The sequence below is a fragment of the Monodon monoceros genome, unplaced genomic scaffold (genome assembly GCF_005190385.1).
Source record: "Monodon monoceros isolate NGI ecotype Baffin Bay Population unplaced genomic scaffold, NGI_Narwhal_1 Super_Scaffold_18, whole genome shotgun sequence".
Lineage (NCBI taxonomy): Eukaryota > Metazoa > Chordata > Mammalia > Artiodactyla > Monodontidae > Monodon > Monodon monoceros.
Window position 1 is genome coordinate 164,189,477 of NW_021703774.1, and position 24,435 is coordinate 164,213,911.

At 54.2% G+C, this 24,435-nt stretch overlaps 1 protein-coding gene across 1 annotated transcript in view; it reads left to right on the top strand.

Moving 5' to 3' along the window:
* Positions 1–5,712: 5,712 nt before the first annotated feature.
* Positions 5,713–24,435, top strand: part of HSPG2 (heparan sulfate proteoglycan 2) — a 102,065-nt gene continuing 83,342 nt past the window's right edge. The window contains exon 1 of the mRNA XM_029227271.1: positions 5,713–5,827. Coding sequence (XP_029083104.1) covers positions 5,765–5,827 — 63 coding nt within the window. The 5' untranslated portion in view covers positions 5,713–5,764. The remainder of the gene's footprint in view (positions 5,828–24,435) is intronic.

Genomic DNA, 24,435 nt, shown 5'->3' on the forward strand with positions numbered 1-24,435 from the left:
TTGGTCAGGGAACTAGATCCCACATGCATGCCGCAACTAAGAGTTCTCACGCCAAAACTGAGGAACCCGCCTGCAGCAACTAAGACCCAGCACAACCAAATAAATAAATAAATGTTTCTTAAAGAAATGTTACATGCAAAGTCAACACGACTGCTATTCAGAGTCGCTGGCCCACAAATTGTTAACGATTACCAACTGCAATGAAGAGCTCGTACCAGAATGTAAATCCATGAGCTGCTTCCAAAACGGACCAAGTATTCCAACAAAAAAATAGTGTCAGCTGAGCTAAACAGAGTGCTTACTGACACAGTTGATTTACGCTCTGAGCAAACTTCTTATCTCATCTCGGACTGGTAATACACAGTTTGGGCACTGGTCCACAGAGCCATTTTTAAGTAGCCCTGGTCTTGACTGACACATAGAACTGTGTTTATGAAAATGTTAAGTGAGAAAAACAAGACAGGAAATTGTCAGCATGTGCTGATCACAGGAGGTAAAATGCCCATGTGTGCAGTGACAAAGGAAGGAAACTGAGCATTTATGGAGCTCCAACTACGGTCCCCACGCAGACGTCTTCTAGAGCTGAAGCAGGGGTGTGTGGGCCGGAATGTGAGGGGCTGTATGGAGGCCATGAGTACTCCAGCCTGGATGGAGGGGAGTGGTGGCGGTGTGAGGGGCTCGAGTGACAAATTCCAATTACAGAGACCATTTATGGTCAGCTCCAGGAGTCAGGGGCAGTATTTGCCAAGTGTGTTGTGAGAAACACCAGCCTTGTTAGATGTTAAAAGGTTTTTCCAAAAACCAACTGGGTTCCATTCTTGAATATGTTGAGGAATGCTGGGTTAAGCAGGGTTGGACAGGCGACTTTACTGGGGGCCTGCTCAGAAACTTTCCTGTGCTGGTGTCCCTCGAGATGGCCAAAGTGTGGGAAAGAGTACAGAGTTCCCAAACTTCTTGACCAGGGAACCCCCTTTCCAAGGAGCATCTCAGAGGGCAGGTGATCTGTGAGGCCCCAAGGTGGAAGCTCAGCAAGAAAGCACTTGATAATGACAAGGGGTGTTGGGGAAATACTAGGAGGGGTTGAGAATGTGGGTTCTAGAGTCAGACAGACATGGACATGAATCCTGGCTCCATCACGGCTCCTGGCACTGACTGTGTGATGTAGGCAAGCCACTTCATCCCCTGGGCCTCAGTTTCCTTGTCTGAAAAGGGTGGTAATAAAATACACTCACTTGCCTACTGCCTAGGACTGTGATCGAGTGAGATTCAATGTTGATCAGACTGTGAGGGGAGTTTATCTTTGCCCCAAGTACAAACCAGAAAGGGGGCATTTATGCCTTATGCTTTGCTTGAACCAACTTGTTCTTTCATTCAGGTAAAATAATTCAAATGCCAACTTTGCCGGGCACTGTGCCCTTCACAGGGGATACAGTTGGGAACAAGTCAGAAAGCAGGTAGTCACGCTCTCTGCCTTCATTATGCCTCTTCATATTAAATGGTCTTCCAAATTATTGCAATTGTCAAAAATGTTAAGAGGGAGAAGCATGGGGGAGGGAGGTTGTGGGAAAGCATAGTGAGGGACATGATCTAACCTGGGAGGTTGGGGAGGCTTCTATGGTGACATGAGGTTTGAGCTGAATCCTAAAAGAGAGTAGTAGGGTGAAGTGGGGTGGGTGTTGGGTGAGAATAGCCCTTAAGGAGAAGGAACCGCATGTGCAAGACCAGGGTGGGGGAGGCGTGTGGCTGGAGAGTTGGCCAGGATTGCATCTCCCTGCCTTGCATGCTTCCCTCCCTGTCCATGAATTTTCACTGCCTGCTTAGAACTGTGTCCTCCCTCCTCTTCTTCCTCTTCTCCACATCATCTCCTGGTCCCCTCTCCTCCATCCCACTCCCTTTCACACCAATTTCCTGTTCCATTTTCTTACCCAAGTACATATCCTTGCCCTGCCGGCATCTGTTTTCCCACACAGGCATTGCATCCCTTGTGCATAATAGATGTTTACTTTCATTGTTGAATGAATGCAGGGCCACAGCTAACCTTTGCTCATATTACAAAAGGTACCCCCTCTGGGCAGATGTAACACCACAACAGGATCCCCTTGGCTGCATACCCTTGTTCAGTGAACAACCTGCCCAACCGTCCACTGCAGCCCTGAATGAATAAAGGAATATGAGATGAGTGAGAAGCTCCAAGGCAAAGAAAAGGTTTGGAGTAGGACTGGAAGCCAATAGAAGTTGAGTCTTGTCAATTTTGTAGTGGCAGACAGGTGACCCACAAACTCTGGCAGGCAGGTGACTCAAAAGTCTGTACTCCCCCATCAGACTAGATCAGACTCCTGTTTCTCAGAAGCCAAATTGTTTGGCCGCTCTTGCCTATCCAAACTCTCGTAGTCTCCCCTTATCTAAGGAACCTTGTGTGAGGCTTGAGTTGTTTCTCTCCCAAAGAGTGTGACCAGCACCCAGAGCTATGAGTACATACAGTGCAATTATAGATGCCTCCTGGGTTCAGCAAGAGCCTGGAAGGCCTTGCCTCTGCTCCCCTTCTAAGCCATATGAGGAGATAGCCAGGCCCTAGACAAAGCAACTTGAGAACACTTACTAAAGATATCAAGGACAGCAAGATAAAACAGAGCGAGCCAAGTCCCTTAGTGGGAAGGAGATGATGCAAAATAAACAAGGGGATGACCAATCCTCAGGGTAGGTGGAGTTACTCTGGAACTTTCTCGACAGGCCATATTTCCTGTCCTCCACGTCAGCCCAGTTCCTTCCAGTCCAGTAAGCTTTACCATGTCTTTCCTCAACCTCTTTTAGGAAGCAAGACTTATAGCTCAGACTTAGTCTTGACCAAACATCTACAAAGAGTTGCTTGTTCTCCTTTTCCTTTGCTTATGAACAAATCATCCAAGAAGCCAAGGCTCTGGGACTTAAAGGGCCCGAGGTAGGGAACATTGAGGCAGCTCACAAAATGCGATTTGTCAAGGATGCTGACCCTCCACGGACAGGCAAGGCCTTGGAAAAATCCTGCTGTCAAGGCTGGCCACCTGTCAACTCTGAAATCAGTGGAGTTTTGTAGTTTTCTTCATCAGGGAAGTTTGATGAATGCAAGGCTGTACTCCCCCATCAGACTAGAGGTCATTGGGGTTGGGGGCTGCATCTGGCCTTCAGACTGAGAGCGACACCGGGTGCAGGGACTGCTCCTCCATCAGACTGGAGTCCCCTGAGGGAAGAGTTGTGTCTCCCTCTCTAGATTGGGAGCTCACCCAGAAACAGTAATAAGAGAAATGGCTGGGACTTCCGTGGCGGCCCAGTGGTTAAGACTCTGCACTCCCAATGCAGGGGCATGGGCTCCATCCCTGGGCGGGGAGCTAAGATCTCGAATGCCGCAGTGTGTACCACCCCTGCCCTGCCACAAAAAAAAAGAGAAAGAAATGGCTATCGCTTATTTAGGGCTTACCATGTGCCCAAAACTGTTCTTTTTAAAAAATAAATATATTAATTCATTTTAATCCTCATAACAACACTGTGATGGAGGTCTTAACATTATTCTCCTTGTCTAAATGATGAAATGGAGTCATGGAAAGATTGAAGAATCTGTTCAAGATCGCACAGCAAGATGATGGAGGCAGGATCCTCCAGCAGGCTGAGAACGCCATGAGGACAGGGATTATATCCTCCCTTTTCCCTCCATCATATTAGGGGTTCACCAAGGGCCAAGATCAGGCATCCCTCCTCTGTCCACGCTACCTCCCTGTCTGGAGCAGAAACAGACCTTATTCAGTGCTGTGTCTGGCATCTGGGCTGGGGCCGGGGAGTTGGCCAAACCACTGTGAATGTAGTTTCTGCCCCTTACAGCTCTGAGCTGGTCCCCTAGATACACCCCACAGGGTGGAGAAGACCCCAGCTTTTGGAGATGGGGCATTTATCTGGGAAGGGAGTCAGGATGCCAGTGTTTTCTTAATCCTCCAGGTGCCAGTCAGGATGCCAGTGGTTTCCCATCTCCCAGATGGGAGGCTTCAGAGTGCTTGGGAGACTGCAGGCTGGCCCTTATCACAGGGAACATGCCTTCCGGAGCCAGGCCTGGTGCCGCCCAGTGAGCTGGGCATTTCCTTCTGTCCACAGCTCACCTCACTCCTGGCTGCAGACCCTGGTTGTGAGTCTCTGGAACCTAGCAAATCTCACAGGAAACAATGGAAACTTCAGTTTTTATTCTCCTCCATCGTTACTCAAAAAAGGTTTTCCTCTAAGTGACACACACACACTTACACACCCCAGTTTTCTCTCCACCCATCAGCCTGGGCTGCCCTAGAAATTTTCAGGCAGCAAGGAGACCATGACCTGGGGAGGCCTGGTGGCATGGCTGTGTGTGTTGTCTGTGGGTCTGTGTCATCAGGGACTGGGATTTACCTCCCAAGCATCTGTGATTGGGCTTTGGCAGTGTCTGTTTGTGTCTGGGCCTGGGTGTGTGAGATGGTGCATCTCTGGCAGTGGGGCTGTGATTTATGTGAATCAAAGTTGGTCTGTGAGTGATTTATGTGGAGAATGGTGTGTATCAGGGGTAATTCAGGTTCGTATTGAGTGCCCACTGTGAGGTACTGAGAAAATGTAAAAAAATGCAGGTGCTGTGCGTGTAAGAAATTATGTTCGGGGCTTCCCTGGTGGCGCAGTGGTTGAGAGTCCGCCTGCCGATGCAGGGGACACGGGTTCATGCCCCAGGCCGGGAAGATCCCACATGCCGCGGAGCAGCTAGGCCCGTAAGCCATGGCCACTGAGCCTGCGCGTCTGGAGCCTGTGCTCCGCAACGGGAGAGGCCACAATAGTGAGAGGCCCGCGTACCGCAAAAAAAAATCCCCAAAACAACAAAAAGACCCAACACAACAGTGAGAGGCCCGCGTACCGCAAGAAAAAAAATAAGAAATAAAAAAGAAATTATGTTGGCCTGTGTGTGAACTGTGAGACCCTGTGGGGAATCTGAGCATGAAAACGTCCTTCCGCTTCCTGTCCTGGGATTCATATATGTGTGTGAAAATGTGACTATGAACGTGGTCAGCTGAGTGTGTGTGTGTATAAGCTGTGTCCACTGCGTCACCTGTAGAGGTGAAGGTCTTCAAGGGATAGAGTGATCTTTTGAGTCGGGGAGGACTGTTACTATATGAAAGTTGGGTGAAGGGAGTGAGCGTGTGCAAGCGTTCACGGGCAGTGGACGAGCACGTTAGCGTGTGGAAGTTGTGAGTGTGCAGGTAATCTTGTGAGCCAAAGTTGTAGTGAGCGCGTGCTATTCTGGAGGGTCCTGGAGAGCGGCCCGCGTGGAGCCACGTCTGCGGAGTGTGAAAGGGTGTGAGAGCAGATGGATTTAGGGGTCCGGGGGTCGGTGGGGAGGTGCGGGAGAGGCGTGCACGTGGAGGGAGGGTAGTCTAGCACGCAAGGCCCCGGCCCCAGTCCCATCCCAGACTCCAGGCCGGGTTTGGCGGGAGCCGGGTTGGGCCGCGGCCCGCCCGGAGGGGGCTGGGGGCCCAGACAAAGGCTCGGTTGGCTGCGCAGCGGGCCGGGGAAAGCGCAGCCCTCAGCCCCGGGGCGGTCCAGGGGGCGGGGCCTGGTGCCCGGGGCGGGGAGACCCGGGGGCGGGGCCTCGCCCCGGGGGCGGGGCGGCCGCGGGAAGGGTGGGGGTGGCTGGAGGGGGCCGCCCTGTCCCGAGGACTCGGCAGCCAGGCGAGCGGGCGGCTGCGGGCGGGCGCCGAGCGAGCGAGTGAGCGGAGCGGGCCGGGCCATGGGGCGGCAGGCGGCGGGCGCGCTGCTGCTGGCGCTGGTGCTGCACGGGCGGCTGCTCGGGGTGAGTGTGCGGGGCGGAGAGGTGGGAGGCGCCCCGGGCCCCGCTCGCCGACCCCGCCAACTTGGCTGGGGCGCGGAGGCTGCGCGGCTGGGACTCTGGCCCGGGACAACGGCGCCCGCCAGGGACCCCGGGCCGGTACAGGCCGGCGCCACCCTCCTCCGTGGGGCTGTGCCGAAGGGCACCCAGGGGACCCCGCGATGGACCGGGGGCGGGGCCGGCCCTCGTGGGAGCCCGTGGGTCGCCAGGCCACGTTGCTGAGTCTCAGCCTCGCGCTAGGCATGGTCCGGCCTGCCATTCCTGGGGGCCAGGCTGAGAAACTTCGAGCAGGGTGGGAACTCGGCAGGGCGAGGACACGCCTTTCTTTGCCAGCTTGAAACAGGGGCACTCAGTGGTGATGGGGACCATATCCATCCTCACTGGAACTTTACCACGACGTCTCTCCCCTTGGGGAGCTGGTCACCAGGCAGGCACAAGTAAAGAACCGCTCTGGACACAACTGATTCTTGCGTGGAACACCCACGGGCCCTGGCGTCCCACAGCCCCGGAATTGAATCAATCTCTGCTCTTCACTGAGCAACTGTGTGACCTCCAGCAAGTTGTTAACCTCTCTGAGACCAGCCCACATGCCCAAGGGGAACTCAGAATACACGGCCTCAAAGTGCAGGACTGGGTGGAGTACGTGCAAACAGTGCCTGCTGCTGAGCCGGTTTATGGTGGACAGTGAGTGGATTTGTTTCCCCAGCTCTCTCCTCCCCAGGTCTTCAAGGTGCAGGGGGAGGCCTGCCCCTGCAGTCCAGCCCCCTACTCTGAGCTTGGATGGGTCCATGCTGAGAGAAAGAGGGCACTTGGCCTGGAGAGGCTCTGAGGACCCAGTGAACCTGAGAAGGGCAGGGCGGGGTCAGTGGGCAGGGAGCTGGTGCAGATGTGGATGGGGCACATCTGGGGATCTGGGCCTGCGTGGCGAACCACAGAGCCAACCCACCCTCTTTCAGGTGGTGCTGGGCCATCCCTGTCCCCTGTTCTCAGAGCCAAGAGAGGGACTCATCTAAGCTGGCCAGTGTTTACCCAGTGACTGACTCCCTGTCCCCTTGCCGGCTCCCTCTCACCTCTGCCCTCCTGAGTCACTCGTTAACCCCCACCCCAGACCTGACCCCTCACCTCTCCTGCCCCACCCACCCAGCACCTCTCCTCCCCCATCCCCATCAGGGCAGCTTCCTTAATCCTCTGTCAGCCTCTCACTTCAGCACATCCAGCAGGGCCCATCCATCCAGTTGCTCCCCAATCTTGACCTGAACTTGCACCTCCCGACACTGATCTTTACTTTTCCAAAAAGTAGACACCAACCTAGCACATGAAATGTTCCTTTTCTGACCCTACCCCAGCTCTGCCCCCTGATCAGGGGTTCCTTTGGGCAGCATTCCATGACAGTGAGTAGGAGTTCAGGGTTCATTCATTCAGTAGATACTTGCTAAGCACCTACTGTGCACCAGTGCATCCAGCACTGGGGGCTTATGGGTGAACAGCAACAGGCCCTGGCTGCACTTTCCCAGAACTGAGATGGGTCAACAGGCAGCTCTGATCCTGTGGGATTACAGTCTCCTCAGCAACCACACTGAGGTCTTCATGGTCCCACCCTAGGCTGAGGGTAGAAGGGTTGGAAAGAGCTTGGCCTCTGGAGTCTTACAGACCCATGTTCGAATCCCAGCTCTGCCACTTCCTAGCTGTGTGATCTGGGACAAGTTCCTCTCTCTGAGCCTCAGTTTCCACATCTGTAAAATGGGGGTGAGAAGTTTGTTGTAAGTTTTAAACGCCAGCAGGCTTCTAGCCCTGTGCCCTAGCCAGCCTTGGGCTCCTCCTCATCTGCTGCCCTTTAGCTCTCGTGCCTTTCAGTTCATGTCTGCAAGCCCATAGTGAGTGGGTGAGGGTAGGACACAAGGGGAGGGTAAGGTGGTCCTTAGGGAGCTCAAGACCTCACTGGGGGCAGGAGACAGAGGAAATAGTGGTCTGTGATTAAGTGTGGGAGTAATTTCAGTTCAGAGGAGGTGGGGAGGCTTGCTGGGGGAGGGGGCCAGGCCTGAGTGACTCAGGTCCTGCCTTGGCCTGCTGGGGCCTTAGCCCTTCCTTTCTTGGGGCTGGCGCCGCCAAGAGACAAGGGTTCTTGAGGATGATAGTGGTGTTTTCCAGCGCTGAGAGGGGAAGTCACTGAGATACCTGTTTCCTGCCTCCCCTGGGTTTTCTTGCTGGGGAGGCTGTGGGCAGGCGGGAAATGGAGGAGCCTCCCCTTCCCTCAGGGGCAGTGTTACCTCAGCCCTCCCCTTGACATAACTGGCCGCGCTGTCTTTCCCCCTTGCTCCAGATCTGCCGCCCGGAGGGGGTTGTGAGTGTGCGCTGGAGATTTCCAGAGGGAGGGTGCAGGTCTGTCCACAGAGGGAGGCAGAGGCTGGCGGGGGTAGAGATGGACACCCCACCCCCACCCCGCCATGCCCCAGCCGAGCTCCTTGTGTCCGGGGAGTCCTGGACCCCGACCGGCTCGGCCCGGGCCTGTTCTCAGACTGAGTGCAGGCAAGTTGGGATCTGCGGGCCTGAGGCCCAGCCCGGGAGATGGGTGGAAGGAAGGTGGCAGAAGGTGACTGGGTTTAGGGCTTGCAGTAGTGGGGAGGGCAGTCTTGGCGTACCAGGCCAGGTGCTGACAAAATAATATGGCTAGTTCACATTTATCCAGTGCCCACTCTGCCACGTGTGAAGTTTCTCAGCAGATCCTCACACGTTGTTGCCTCGCTCACAGCCTCCCTGCCCTCCCCGTGTTGCTTACGTCAGACCCCAGCCCTTGACTTAATTTAGCCCCCAAGGCCCTACAGATCTGGCCTCCCCCCTCCGTCTCAACTCTCTCCTCCTGCCCACTTGCCCCTTGCTTGCTCACTCCAGACATGCCGCTCTTTGTTTCTGGACCGTGCCAGACACGCTCCCACCTTAGGGCCTTGCATCTGCTGTTCCTTTTGCCTAGAATGCTTGTCTGCCAGATATCTGCGTGACCCTCTGCCTCACTTCCCTCAGGTCCCCGACTACTCTGCCCAATGTTCACTGTCCCCTTACACGGCTTTGTTTTCTTCTTGTCACTATTTGATGTGTATTTCTTTACTTGTTTATCACCACCCCACCCCCAATTTAAGCTTCATGCGAGCAGGACCTTATGTGCTTTTGTTCACTGCTGCTGTCTCCTTAACACCTGGCAGGTAAAGCGCTCAGTAAATATGTCTGTTGACTGAATTAAGCTATAGCTACTAGTGCAGTCCCCATTTTCTAAGCAGAGGAGACTGAGGCACAGAGGGACCGTATATCTTGCCCAACAACTCAACTATAACTTGCCCAGTACACTTTGCTTGGAGGCCCCACGAGCCAGGCTTTGAAGCCACACGAGGCTCCTCACCACCCTACCGGCATCCCGCTCACTTGTAGCCAGCAGGCGGTGGGTGTTGATAAAACTGTCACCACTGATGTTGATAAAAGGACTCAGGTCCTAGGTGGTGCAAGGGCTTCCTCGGGTAAGGAAGATTGGGGTCTGGCTTTGGGGACAGAGGCACTCAGGATGGGTGTGCCCGAGTGTCCACGGGGCCTCCTGGGGGTACCTGCCCTGGCGGGAGCCTAGAAAAACTTAACTCTAGGGCAGTCATTTCTGGGATTGCCTGTTCGTTTGTAGGTTTGTTAATTATTTTCCTCACCAATATTCCCTGAGACCCTAGAGACAGTTGAATTAATCCAGGGGCCTTAAGGCCTAAGTGCACCAGGCCAGGCCCTACCTTGTGTCGGAAGTGAAGGGGAGAATGGCTAGCCGCCCGGCATGAGTCCTCACTGGATTCCCCTGGCTGTTCCCTGGGGGCTGAAGGTTTAGGGTGAATCTGCAGAGGCTTCAGGGCTGCCTGGCCTTGGGGCATGTCTCAGGAGGGAGGGTGAGGTGGCCGCCCAGGATGTGGAAAGATCTGGAACGATGATTCAGAAGCCACTTGGAGGCCAGACGTGTGGGTTCTGGACCCTCAGACCACTCGGGACATGCGGGAAGGACTCCCAGCCCTGGCCTGTTGCCCCCTGCCCCAGTCCACTCCCAGCTGTGAGGGCTCAGGCCGGAGGAGGAGGGGCAGAACGTGGCCGCGTCCCCCCCCCCCCCCCCCGCAGCTTCCCAAGGATCTGCAGAGCCCCCTGCCCTTCCTCCCAGGGCCCACGCCAGCCTTCCCCTCATCCCTCTCCCGCCAGGAAGCAGGAGGGTTGGCTGAGGGTCCTGGCCCTGCTGGAATGTTGCCCCAGCTCCGGCCTTGGCCTCTTTGGCCCTGCTGCCCCCTCCTGCTTCCAGGGCCTGGCCGGGGCCTGCTGGCCGCCCCAGCGCCCAGAGCTGGCTGACTGAAACCCAGAAGAATGTGTGGAACTCGCTTCGCGGGGAGCCGCCAGCTTCACTGCCCAGCCTGGTGGCGTTGGGTGCATGTCAATAGCGGCCGTGAGAAGGGAGTGGCTCATGGCTGCTGGGATGGCTGGGCCAGGGGCACCGTCATGAAAGTCCTGGGAACAAGGCGGCTCTTTGAGGCCTGGGAATGCGGGGCGTTCAAGTGTCAGCCGCCCCCAGAACCCACCCTCCCCTCCTTTCCTTGATGCCCATGTGTGCCAGGGCTGCAGGGACCTCAGAGCATCCCAGGGTAGGGGGTACTCGTGACATCTGTGAGATGTCCTGAGGACCAGCTCCCGGCTGCCTACCAGAGGCCTGTCCCTGAGCCACAGAGGAGGGCGCCCCGTTTCTCTGTTGCTCTGGATTTCAGGGTGGTGTCTGGCACACAGAGGCTTGCGGTCTGTGTTGAATGAATGAGTGGACAATGATGTATGCAATTAAATATTCTGTAAACTAAAGTCCCTGAAGTGTTAGACTCAAAATTCATTTCACAGATATTTATTGAGCATCTTCTAAGTGCCCGACCCTGTTCTAGGTGCCGAGGTTGCGGCAGAGAACATAGAAGTCCAGTTCCCTTCCCTCAGGTAACTTGCATTATAGCATGTGCAGGGAGACACACAATAAATATAATATGGCAGGTGGCGATAAGTGTTTGGAAGAGAAAATAAAGCAGGGAAGAGGATAGAGAGTGATCTGAAGGAGGTGAGGGTGTGAGCCCTACAGGTATCTAGGGAAAGGGCTCTCCAGGCAGGGGTAACAGCTGACACAAAGGCCCAGAGGTGTGCTTGGTGCGTCTGCGCAAAGCAGGGGGGGCCCACGTGGCTGCGGCAGCGTGGGTGAGGGTTGGTGGATGCGGCCAGGGGCTTGGCAAGGGAAGGTGGGGCAGAGCCTCAGCCACAAGAAAGGGTTTGGATTTGCTTCTGAGTGAGATGAGAGATCACTCTAGTTGTTGTGTGGAGAAGACAACGTGGGACATCGAGGTCAAAAGCAAGGAGGTCGTGACCCAGCCCCGAGACTATGGGAGCTCGTACCAGGGCAGTGGAGGCACGAAGAAAGGGTTGAATCCTGAGTATATTTTGAAAGTAGGACCAACAGGATTTGCTGATGGACTGGTTATGGGGGTGAGGGGACAGAAAGGGAGGCGTCAGGGACGTCTCCATATGCTTTGGCTTGGGCATCGGAAAGGTGGGGCTGCCACTAACTGAGGTAGGAGAGCTCCAGAGGAGCAGACTTGGGAGGAGGGTGGAGAACGACAGGTGATGGAGGGGATGGCATGGGGGAGGGGACAGTGTTGGGCTGACTCTCAGCTAGGGCAGCCCCACACCCCGACCCCAAGTTGGAGCCTCTGCATTGGCCTGGAGGGGGTTCTTGCTGAGAATACCTTTGTGCAGCTGCAGACACTGATCCCTTTGAACCCCCCAGTCTAAGCTCACAGCTTGTATATTTGTGTGTTTTATTGAAATTCACTGTCTTCCCCACCTAGAGGGCGGGCATTCAGTTTTGTTTGTTACAGTTTGCCCGGTGCTAGGCTGCTGGGCAATAGTAGGTGAACACTTATTGAGTGAATAAATTAATGGCCTTGAAGGACTTCCCTGGTGGCTCAGTGTTTAAGAGTCTGCCTGCCAATTCAGGGGACACGGGTTCGATCCCTGGTCCGGGAAGATCCCACATGCCGTGGAGCAGTTAAGCCCCTGCGCCACAACTACTGAGCCCTCACGCCACAACTACTGAAGGCCGTGCGCCTAGAGCCCGTGCTCCGCAACAAAGAGAAGCCACCGCAATGAGAAGCATGCCCACCGCAACGAAGAGTAGCCCCTGCTCGCCGCAACTAGAGAAAGCCCGCGCACAGCAACAAAGACCCAATGCAGCCAAAAATAAATTAATTAATAAAAAAGAAAACTAATGGCCTTGAAGACGCCAGCTGGCCAAGAAGGCCCAGGCTCCTTGCTGAGGCTGGACGCAGGGGGAGCTCTTCTCCCCAGCCCCCGTTCTCTGCTGGGATCTGGAGCGTGTGAGACAAGCCAGGGTGCCCACCGTGCCGTGTTCCACTTTTCTGTCCCCCGACTGGACTTGGAGCCCTTTTTTCTGGGCGCTGAGGACAAGGGAAAGGTGTGGGCTCAGAGGGTCATGCCTTGGCTCAGCCCCAACTGGCTGTGTGACCTTGGGGAAGTTGCTTCATTTCTCTGAGCCTCAGGACAGAAATGGGGATCATGATGCCTGTTTCCCAGGTGAATATGAGACCAGGTGGATGCACCTCACGCAGTACCTGGGATGTGAGAATGTTTGACAGTCAGTGGCTGCTCTGTTAGGCTGGTTTTTGCTGAGGGCACAGCCAGAGTGGTATTTGACTTGGGGTTCCCAGTGCCCAGCATGACACACCTTCTCCTGATCACAATTGCTGCCACCTACTGACCCAGGCCCTGCTCTGGGCTTGTTTTTTTGTTGTTGTTTTTTGTTTGCTTGTTTGTTTTTTGCGGTACACGGGCTTCTCACTGTTGTGGCCTCTCCCTTTGCGGAGCACAGGCTCCGGACACGAAGGCTCAGTGGCCATGGCTCACGGGCCCAGCTGCTCCGCGGCATGTGGGATCTTCCCAGACCGGGGCACGAACCCGCGTCCCCTGCGTTGGCAGGCGGACTCTCAACCACTGCGCCACCAGGGAAGCCCTGGGCTTGTTGAATGAATGACCGAGTTAAGGGATCCTCCCTGCTCCCTCTGCCTCTCTTTCTCAGTCTGTGAGCCCCGGATGTAACTGTATCTGATCTGTCACTGGCTCCCCTTCCCCCACTGAGGCTGCAGCTGCAAGAAAAAGTCCACCCTTCCACCCTGATTGCTCCTTCCTGTAGGGGGAGAAGGAGTGGGGGCACACCGCAGGGTGTGGCCTGGGAAAGGCTGGAGCCTGTGGACGCATTGTCCCCTTCCCAGATGTGTGCAGTTGGTGGGCTCTGAGCAACAGAGGGTGTGGCCAAGTGGCTCCCATGGGTACAGAAAGGATGTTCATGCATCTTAAGGGGAATGGTGGAGGGGGGCTTCCTGGGACTCCATCCCAGCCCCACCCTCCCTCAGGCCCACTGGAGGAGACAGGACCTTGCCTAGGGAGCCCTGGGCAAACCTGTAGCAGGTCCATTGCCAGGGAAGCTGGAGTTGCACAGCTTTAACTCTGGCTCCCATGGGCTCTTAGAGAAATAGCAGGGCTAAAAGGAAAGAGACGCACTCGTGCTTGGTAACCGCTCCCTGTACCCTGGGACTTGGCCTTGGCCTTGGGCTGCTGGGTAGAGACATGCCCCTTCTCCAGTAGGATGGGTCACGTCCAGGTGTTTCATTTTTTAACATTTGGCATCTTTTCCCCAATCCCGGGCTGTGGGGATGGGGAGGCAGCCAGGGGCTGGCAGGGGGAGGACTTTAGAGGTGGCCTGAGGTGACCCCACAGATGCTTCTCCTGGGGTGGGGCTGGGAATTCCCAGCTGCCTCTGGCCCCTTCCCAGCCCACCTCCAGGTGCCTGCCTCCACCTCTGTCTCCCCCGCCTCCCCAAACTCACCCCCAAAGAGCCAGCTCTGCCCCCCCCCCTTCTGGTTCTGGCCTCCCCTCACCCCAGCTGACTCATCCCTCTCCTTGTTTGGCGTTCCCAGTTTTCAAATACTTGGGAACTGGGATCATGCCTCTTCTTGCATCTCTCGCTGGACTGGATGCTCTGAAATTCTGGCCTCAGAAATCCTAGCCCCGGTGGCCTCTGTCACTTAACAGCTCTTCTCCCCCGCCTGCCACTTGCCTTCCTGTGACCCTTTGGCCAGAGGAACAGAGACCTAGGAGTTTCCTGAGGACAGACCAGTCTCTGTGCCCTGGGACTTCCAGGGTCTCCTCCCCAGTGACCTCAGTCACCCAGGTTGCCACCCTTTCTTAGCCCAGCCCCACGCAGAGCTCTCTCCAGGCATTATCACATATAATCCTCACAGCGGTCTTTTGCTGTTGGCATTATTATCTCCATTGTGCATCTGGAGAAAATGAGGCACCGAGGGGGGTGGGCATGGCTGGCCCAAGTCATCCGTTCAGTACCTGGCACAGCTGGGAATAGAGCCCAGGTTGTCTGACTCCAGACTTGTCATCCCTTCCTGAGTGGGTCTGGCCTGTTGCAGGGAGAGAGAGGACGATCTGGGAGGACTGGCATAGTCACGACAGGCTGCCTGGAGGAGGTGGACTGGGCCAGCCTTGGCGGAGGGTACAGCAAGCTGTGTATCTGCCATGTGGGCTTATCCAGCTCCTACTTCTCAGACTTGGGCGCCTTTTGCCTCTTGGCATCCAGCTCAGTTTAGTGTTAACATTCCCCAGGGAGGTGGATTTGGCTTTCCCTGAGATTGAGACCCTTGGAAACCTGGATCCTTCTCAGTCAGGTCCCAAGCTCCCTTTGGGGCCTGTAGGTTTTGCCTTGTTCGGAGTTCAATGGATTTTTGCTGAGTGGGGCCTGCTCTGAGGCAGCCCTGTGCTCACCTCAATAGTGGCACAGTTGGGAGCAGAATCTATATACAAGTCCCAAACTGTGTAATTTGTTTTTTGTTTGTTTGTTTTGTTTCTTTGTTTTGGCTGCGTTGGGTCTTTGTTGCTGCACGGGGTGGTTTTCTAGTTGAGGCGAGCGGGGGCTACTCTTCGTTTTGGTGTGCGGGCTTCTCATGGCAGTGTCTTCTCGTTGCGGAGCATGGGCTCTAGGCACGTGGCCCTAGTAGTTGCAGCATGCGGGCTCAGTAGTTGCGGCACGGGGGCCCTAGAGTGCAGGCTTAGTAGTTGTGGCTCACTCACAGGCTTAGTTGCTCTGCGGCATGTGGGATCTTCTCGGACCAGGGCTCGAAGCCATGTCCCCTACATTGGCAGGCAGATTCTTAACCACTGCACCACCAGGGAAGTCCCCCAAACTGTGTCATTTGAACATCTTTGTGCAGCAGAGGAATCAAGTCTTCATCCATCCATTCATTTATTCACTCATTCATTGCCTGAGGACCTGCTGTGTGCCAGACATTGTGCCAGTGTTTTGTCTGCATTTTCACCTTTCCTACATAATTGGGATTATGCCTCCATTTCCCAGATGAGAGAAAGCTCAGAGGAGAGAGGTGACTTGCCCAAGATCACACAGGCAGGTGCAGAGGAAGGTGGGAGCTGAATCCAGCTCTGTCAGTCCTCTTGTAAGAAATGAGAGTGGTGGTCCCTACTCTCCAGAAGCTCTGGGTCTTGTTGGAGAGGTAGGGCTCACGGGCCATGGTTACCCAGCACAACTCCAGTCTAGACAATAGCAGATTGTCAGGGAAGGAAAAGGTCAGTTGGGCATGAATTCTCTGGAAAGACTTTCTGGAGGAAGTGGGGCTTCAAGAGCAAGGAGGATTTGGCTGGTGGAGGAGGAAGACATCCAGGGCAGGGTTCCAGAAGTTGTCCCCATCTTCCCTAGATTCGCACTGTTGTCAAGCGTGTGAGCAGGAAGGCTGTAGCCTGCAGCTGGAGTCATTAACACTGGAAAAGAATGAGAGGAAGTCACCAAGATAGCTGAGGTGACAAGCATGCCAGTCCCCTACCCTGTAACTGGTCAGACCAGGAGGCAAGAAGTCAAGGCCTGGGCCTCCACTTGGTTGCCAGCCAACTACTGACCGTCTTCCCCGGACCTCGCTTTTCCTACCCACAAAATGGGCTCCTTGTTTTTTGGCCACTTGCCAATTCAGAGGAAGGGGACGTTGAATTATTGGAGAAAACTGTTAGCTTGTCCTCAAGACTTGGTGATAGCTACCAGGTAAAGTCCACCATCTTACCAATCTCATGTCGTCCTTCACTGACTACCTGCCAACGAGTGCCAGACCCTGGGCCAGGGAAACAGATGAAGGAGAAGACCCCCTGCTCCATTAGACCTTCCTGAAGCCTCGCCTGTCCTCCCGTGTGGACCTGGGGTCACTCCTGCAGTGGTCCGCCCACATCAGATCACCTGCTGCTGAGCTAAGATCCAGAGGCCTTGTAAATGTCTGTTGAGCAAGTGAGCACTAGACTAGGAGTCACAGGATTCCTGTACTCCTTGCCCTGTCAGTGGGATCCAGGGCAAGTCATTTAACTTCTCTGAGCATAATTTTCCCCAGATGCAAAATGGGACCGTTCATTCATTCATACAGCAAACATTTATGGAGTGCCAGCTCTATGCCCATGCCCTGCCTTGTGTTAGGTTTAAACACCTAGCATGGATTGAAGGAGTTTCTAGTCTGACAGGGGAGACTAGTCAATAAAAGGGGAGGGTGATTCAATAAAAGGAGGCTGCATTCAAGGAAGAGTCTTCTAAGAGCTTGGGAGCAGCTTTTCAGGGCCACACGACCTCTGGGAGATAGCTGGGGTCTTTGTGACTTTGTCTCAGCCCCTGTTTGTTATTCTAGTTACTGTCTGTTTCCCTCCAGTTAGCTTGTGGGAAGAGAGGTCTTGGGGAGACAGCCCCCTTGGGCTAGGGCAGGGGAGAAGACCCACAGAGCAGAGAGGAGAGCAGTCTGGTTTTGCCATGAGTCTCAGATGAGCTCATGGATGTGGAAAACAGCGAGGCTTATTTATACTGAGTCTGGTTATTTTAATTTAAGAGGAATGGAAGCTGCCCATGGAACTCGGGTTTGGGGCTCCGTGACGTTGAGTGAGTTAAACAAGGAGAGTAGGGCTGAAACTCCTGCTTTCCACTTTACTTCCTCTCATCTCTCTCCCCATTTTTCTGGGGGATCTGGAGGGAGGCAGAGGTCAGCTCAAGCCTGGATTTGATTTGAAGAAATGGGAGGAAAGGGTTAAGTCCGCCTGTTTTCCCACCTCCTGGATGGGAGGAGGTAGGGAGGGGACAAGGACCGGGATGGCTGGGGCAGGAATGTGCGATAAGATCAAAGCTTCCAGCCTGCCTGGGCCTCACCTAGGTTTCACCTGAGCAGTTGAAGGGAATTCTCTAAGTGACCTCCTGGGGGAGGGGGTGCAGGTCCCACCCACCGCCCTTCAACACTCCAGGAGGCCCCACCCACCTCACGCAGGCCTCAGGTGCTGGAAGCCCTAGGGGCCACCTTTACTTGACACATCCAGATATGGGGGACACCCTGCATGCCACCCCCACCCCTACCCGCTCTTTCACCTGGGGTTTCTGGCCGGGACTCAGAGGCTCCTTTATGTGGCCTGTTAGCCCCCCATCTGTTAATTCTGCAGGTTATACTTTGGGACAGTGTCATGGGCAGGAGGCACAGCCCTGAGTCCTTGTCCTAGCTCCATTACTTATTGCTGTGTGACCCTGGGCCGGTGACTTAACCTCTCTAAGCTTTAGCTATCAGCTGGGAATGGTAATACCGTCTTTGCAGGGTTTTGGTGAAGATTAGACATCATTTAAATCACCGCCAGCCAGAACAGGCAGTTGATGTATGACAGGAACTATTATTTTGTGATTTTCCTTTTTCCCCTTCAAGACTGCCCTTGGTACTTCGTCCTGGGTAAACCTTGGGGCTTGGTTTCGTTCTGCCTCCACCTGACCTTCGAGGAGGCTCCAAACCCCAGGGTCCATCCTCTTGTCCAACCCTCTTCACTTATGGGTCTTCATAATTTTGGGAGGGAAGCAGGGCAGGAAGGGTTGTGAGTGAAGAGGGCCCAGATGCTCCTAAGTGCTTTCCAGGCACCTTCTGGGCCACCTGCATAGTGATATCAGATTAGGCCTTCCTGGTCCAATCACCCCTCCCTTGTACCGGGGGCCTCAGTATCCCAGTGGTGTGGCCGGGAAAGTGGCCCCAGAATTCCTCAGGTGGGAAGGGTCTGGAGCGCCTGGCCTTGGCCCTGGGGGTGCGATGCTCTGCCCTGGTTAATGATTACTCTGTATGTTAAGAGAGCAGGGCAGGGGGAGGCCCCGCCCTCCCAGCTCCTTAACCACTGGTTGCGCCTGAGGTATGTCAGCACTTGGGTGCTCCCTGCTTTTTTTTTCTTTTTTTTTGTTCCCTGCTTTAATGTGGCAGCCTTGCTCTGGGGCACATGGGATGGGGGGAGCAGGGAGTAGGGGCTTGGATTCACAGATTGACAGGCAGCCTGTGTCCTTGGAGTCCTAGGGACAGACTTAGGACTCACAAAACCTGGGTGAAATGTAAGGTAGGGTATAACAGGCCCCTGTGGTTTGGCACCAGCCATGTGAGCAGACCCTACAATGATACATCAGGTGAGCAGGCCCTTTCTAACCCGCAAAACCCCCTTCGCTCCTCCTCTCCTGGGCTCAGACCCTGCAGAGGCGTCCCAGCTAGAAGGTAGTACATGGTTAGGGCTTTGGGGCAGCTGGGCTCAGGTTCCAATCCCACCTCTGCCACCTCCAGGCTACGTGACCCTGGGCAAGTCACTGCACCTTTCTGAGTACCCATTTCCTCATCTGAAACAAGAGAATACTAAATCTCTACCTTGCAGGTGTCCGTGAGCCAAGGTGTGGGAAGTATTTAGCTCATAATGAATACCTGGGGAATGGTAGCAATTATTACTACTGTAGTTTTTGTTATTAGGAGAAAGTGAAAGTTGAATCTTGGTTTTGGGTAACCAGGGCAACATTGGCTCACGGGATGAACTGGAGGATTTGGGCCTGGGGAAGGCCTGGGGAGATCCCAGGAACACGTATAAGCGAATGTCCCAGGAACATATACGAGAGAGTGTCCCAGGAACACGTATGAGAGGGCTGGAAGGATGGTGAGAACAGGGCTTTGGCGGGATCTCTGTCTACCCCAGGCCCACCTTGGTCCTCCCAGCTTTCACTCCTCCCTGGGCTGGGTCTTGAGGCTGGTGCTGGCCAAGAATGGAGGAGGAGGGAGAATTGTTTATTTTGATAGCATTAGGGCATTTCCCCCACTGGCAGCTGCTATTTTGAGAGCCCTGGAGAGCAGGGGCTATGGTTAAATTAGGTAATGTTGCTCCAGAAGGAATGTGTGAAGCAGGGCGAGGCTGCAGGGAAAGGACAGTTGGTTCACTCCACGTAAAATTAAACTGCAGCTTGGAAAAGAGCAGATCGGGGCTGCTTTATAAGGCGATGGAGGGGGAGGCTGCTGGAAGCTGCTGCTGGGGGAGTGGAAATGATGGTGCAAGGCCTTTCTTGGGGGAGCTTGGGCTTTTGCCTGGAGGCCTGTCTGGCCCAGTAGGGGCCTGCAGTGGGGCTGAGGGGCGGGGCTGGTGTGTCCTCAGCTCCAGGCCCCTGGCTGCCACTGAGGCTGGTGGGGCTTGGGATGGTGTGATGCATGGGAAGGATGGATCTGCAGACATGGCCTCGAATCCTGCTTTTGCCTTGATTTTTTTTTAATTTTTGGCCACACCTCATAGCACGCGGGATCTTAGTTCCCCGGCCAGGGATCAAATCCATGTCCCCTGCAGTGGAAGCGCAGAGTCTTAACCACTGGACCACCAGGGAAGTCCCCTGCTTCTGCCTTGAGTCCTAGCCTTCTGTGCTTGGGCAACCCACTCAGCCTCGCAGGACCTCAGTATTATTGGGGTGATATAACGGTTCTAATCCCCTAGGGATAATTCTTAGTGATTAAATCTCTAGAAGAAAAAGTATAGCTAACTTTTATTGAGGGCTGCTGTGCGCAAGGTGCTGTTCTAGTCCCTTTTTGTTCTCATAACCTAAAGGGTGGTCCATGCACCAGCAGCTGGGGCCTCACCTGGGAGCTTGTTAGAAATGCAGTCTCAGGCCCCACCCAAACCTATGGAATTCGAACCTGTACACTGACAAGATCCCAAGATCCCATGCTGATTCCTGTGCATGTTAAAGACGGAGAAGCTCTGCTTTACATACATTGTCATTTTATCTTGTTTTTTGGTTTTGTTGGGTCTTCGTTGCTGCGCGCGGGCTTTCTGTAGTTGTGGCGAGAGGGGGCTACTCTTCATTGCAGTGCACGGACTTCTCATTGCGGTGGCTTTTCTTTGCTGCGGAGCAGGGGCTCTAGGCACGGGCTTCAGTAGTTGTGGCACGTGGGCTCAGTAGTTGTGGCATGTGGGCTCAGTAGTTGTGGCTCACGGGCTCTGGAGAGCAGGCTCAGTAGTTGCAGCACACGGGCTTAGTTGCTCCGCGGCATGTGGGATATTCCCGGACCAGAGCTCGAACCCGCGTCCTCTGCAATGGCAAGCAGATTCTTAACCACTGCGCCACCAGGGAAGTCCTGTCTCATTTTATCTTGAAAACCACCCCCGCGATGTAGGAATTATCATTTGACAGTTGTGAAAACTGGGGCCTGGAGAGATGGCCAACATAGAAACGCCATCAGTGTTGATTTTCTTCACTATTCTCCTCCTCCTTCCCCTCTTTTGGTCTGGGCTGGGGTTGAGGAGAAGAATGGGGTGTCCAAGCTCCTAGCAGGACTGGAGAAGGACAAGAATATCCCTTGTCTTTGAGACTTAATCAGACTCTCTTTTCTCCATTTGCCCATGGGATCAGCACAGCTGGACCTGAGTCATCTCCCCAAAGTCATTCCACACTTCCTGTCCTTGGAGAAAGGTGGGGCAAGAAAAGGGTTCTCTACTGTGCTTGTGGCCACTGCTTGGCAGATTGGGGAGTGGGGCGGGGGGGAGTCAGAGCAGGAGCTTCCCGGGGCTCAGTTAGGGTCACCCCTTCTATCACTAGTACTCTTGGGACTGAGTCAATCTAGCAGCAAATATTTTAAGAAACATCTACTATGTACCCAGCCCTGGGAAAGTATCCTAAATTTCTCCCAATTCTGTAGACTCTTCATTATACAGAAAAGAGAAAAAGAAAAAAAAAAAAGTGTTGCTATAGTTTATTTAGCACTTACCATGTGCCACATGCTGTGCTAAGCACCTGACTTGCATTATCTCTGTTATCTGTTTAATTTCACTGTCAGTTTCCTCTATAAAATGGGGTTGTTAAGAAGATAATATTTGTCAAGTGCCTGGCGCATAGTGTTTGTCAAATAAATGTAAGAAGTACAAATAATCTCCCAACAAGGTGGGCACTATCATTGCCCCCATTTTACAGATGTACAAATTGAGGTCCAGGGCAGGGAAGGGACTTGCCTGTCAGGATCACAGGAGATTAGGGCAGAATCGTAAGACACTGAGTCCCCAAACTTCTAAGCCACTATTAAAATTTAATTCAATTTAGTAAATATTGTTTATTATCCACTAGCTGTTGCTTGGCATTGAGAAGTGTCTAAAGGTTAAAAATTAAATATATATATATATATATATATATAGTATATCATATATAAATATGATGCAAAAAACTCAAGCTGGTGTTTGTTCCCAAGGAGCTTTGGTTCCAGCAAGAGAGTAGAGACATTTACTCAAGTGTCTGTATTTAAGACCAAATCTCTAGCCCTCTAAGAGGTAGAAATTAAGTCCTTCGGATGTATGGGGGAGAAAGATGTCTTTGTGGGGGGTCCAGGAAGACTTCAGAGTGGAGGTGGTAATTAAGCCAGGCCTTGAAGGATGGATGAGTAGATAAGATTGGGAGGCAGAGCAATAGCATTCTGGGAGGAGGGAACAGAGGCTCAGAGGCAGGAAAATGTGCCATGTGAGAGTGTCGTGCAGATCTCAGGAGCCTTGGGGGGCTGCGTGGGGTCTGGGGTGATGAGGTGGGGAAGGCCAAGCCCAGCTGTCTCGTCCCTGAAGATTCCCAGCGTTCTCAAAGACTTGGTTCCTCAACCAGCTGCAATTAGTACGTCATCATTCTGCCTTTTCTTCATGTCAAGAAATCAAAGACTTTTATAAATGGCCCGTCTGGTCAGCGTGTGATAACCACCGACAGAATTCGCGCCAAATGCAAGAGACTTGATGCCTTGATCAACCGGGCAGCCTTATCGCCCACGCATGTACAAGTTCCGTTAGTCTCTGCCAGGGTTGATATTGACCCTGGGTCGGGGCACAACAGAGGGGCCAGGCCTGGGTTCTGATTTCTTCTGTGTGGCTTGCCTGCTGTGTGGCTTTGGGCAAGCCTCAATTTCCTCCTTTGTCAAATGGAGATAGCACTCCCTCCAGGATTGGTGTAAGGACTGATGATGGTGTAAATCTGCACTGTCCGGTATGGTGACTGCCAGCCCACACGTGGCTGTTTAAGATTTAATTAAAGGAAATTCAAGTTTCTCAGTTGCACCAGCCGCATTTCAAGTGCTCGATAGCCACAGGTGGCTCATGGCTACCTTATTGGACAATGTAGATATAGAACATTTCCGTCACTGCAGAAAGTTCTGTTGGATAGCACCAGTGCATATGAAGTGCCACGTGCACTCAGTAAGGAATCACTGTTGTCATTTTTACTAGATCCCTGTCCCGCTTTGGAAGCCCCGGTCTGTGGAGGCCTGCGAGACCCCTGGGCCCTGATGGAGGCAGACAGGATTGCCCCCCTTGCCACACTGTGCCAGACCCACTTTCTCCTTGGCGCTGGGGGGGGTCTCACTCTCCCCTTGCCTAACTCCATACGTAATGTTGGAAAGTCCGTGACTCGGCTCCATCCAGCCCACCCTTCCCCCCTAAATTTCCCACCCACTCCCCTCAGCCTGTCTCTGCTTAGTTCCCCGTTCAGCTGCTGGCATCTGGACTCTCCACGTCCAGCCTCGGAGGTTCCCACTGCCCATTCTCGGGGTGGGGGTGGGGCCTCCCGTGGCAGTCCCCAGCTCCCAGCAGAGGTGCTGGCTGCCTGGGCCCCTCTCGGCAGGGCGGAGATGATAGTTTGTTGTGATGGGGGCAGTGGGCAGCCTGCCTGCTCTAACGCGCCTGTATCTGGGAGCCAAGCATGCTGTTTGCACTTGGCTGGGCCTCAGGGTCTGGCCTGGTGCCCATGAGGGCTGGCCTGCATTGGCACCCCTGGTTACAAAGGCCGGTCATGGGCCTCCGCCTGGTCGGGAACGCCAGGAGCTGTTCACGGGCTGAGTCCTGGGTGCTGGGGGGAGAGGCATGGCTGGCACCTGGAGCTGGAGTGCAGGACAGATTCCTGGCTGTGGCTGGGCCCTGGGTGCTGAGCGGGGACAAGGCCCAGGCAGGCGTAGGCAAGGTGCAAACTCTTTGCGGGGGGGGAGGGGGCAGGCAAGAAGTCGTGCTGGGTGGTTCAGGTTGGTCTGGTCTGTTTGTGGCATTCACACCTGTGGGGAGGAGCTTCGGGTCTGAGGTGCCAGAAAAGCTCAAGGTCACCTCCCGGCATCATACTCTCCCCTCCCCCTTCTTTTGGCCCCTCCCTCATCAGCTGGGAGGTGGACGAACAGGCATGGCTGGTCCATGAGGCTGAAGACATGGAGGCCCGGCAGGAGATGTAACCTGTCTGAGATCACACAGCCAGTCTGGAGGAATCAGGTCCTTGACGGAGCACCTTGCGTACTTTTCTCCCGCCCTCTCCCTCCCCATGGGAGGTCTGATGGACTCAGTAGCCCCTGGACTCTTTGCTGAGAAGGAGGGTTGGAATTCTAGCTCTGCCACTTACTCCTTCTGTGATCTTGGCCAGCCTCTCTGAGCCTCATGTTCCTCATGTGGGGAATGGGGATAATTATAACTCACTCCCAGGGCAATTATGGGTATTAGATAACTGGCCTCCTGGATGTTTCCAGAACATTCAAAGGATACTCCTGCCTTGGGGCCTTTACCGCTGCTGTTCCCTGTGCTCAGACAGCTCTTCTTTGTGCACAGATAGCCTGTGTAAAGTAGCCGCTTCCACCCAGCCACTCCGTGTCCCCCTCGCGCTGCCGTATTTTCCCTTTCAGCGCTTTCAGCATTTAACAAGTACTGGTTTATGATCCAGCTGCTCCATGATGGCAGAGAACATGCATGGCTCATATACCTACTCACACGACAGTTCTTGGTTATCTTCCCTTCTCCTTCCCGACACTTCCCAATACCTAATGGCCACTGTTTATTGGGCCCTTGCTGTGTGCCAGACCCTCCCTGTGCTAAGCGACTCACAGCTGAGCTCCGTGAATGTCACAGGGTGCCCCTCACGGCCGTGTCGCTTCCATATCAGGGATGAGGGGTGGGAGGTGCTGAAGTGACTTGCCAAAAGCCTCCCGACTGGCAAGTTGCAGAGCTGGGCCTCCAACCGGGTTAATCCTACCCCAGAGCTTACACTGTGCCACCTCCTACCTTGGGTTAACAAGATCGGAGCCTTCATCCAAACTTGGGGCTCAGAATCCATGTTTGACAGGATTGAATGAATCAGGTTTAGGGGTGGCTTTCAATATTTTGGGGGTCCC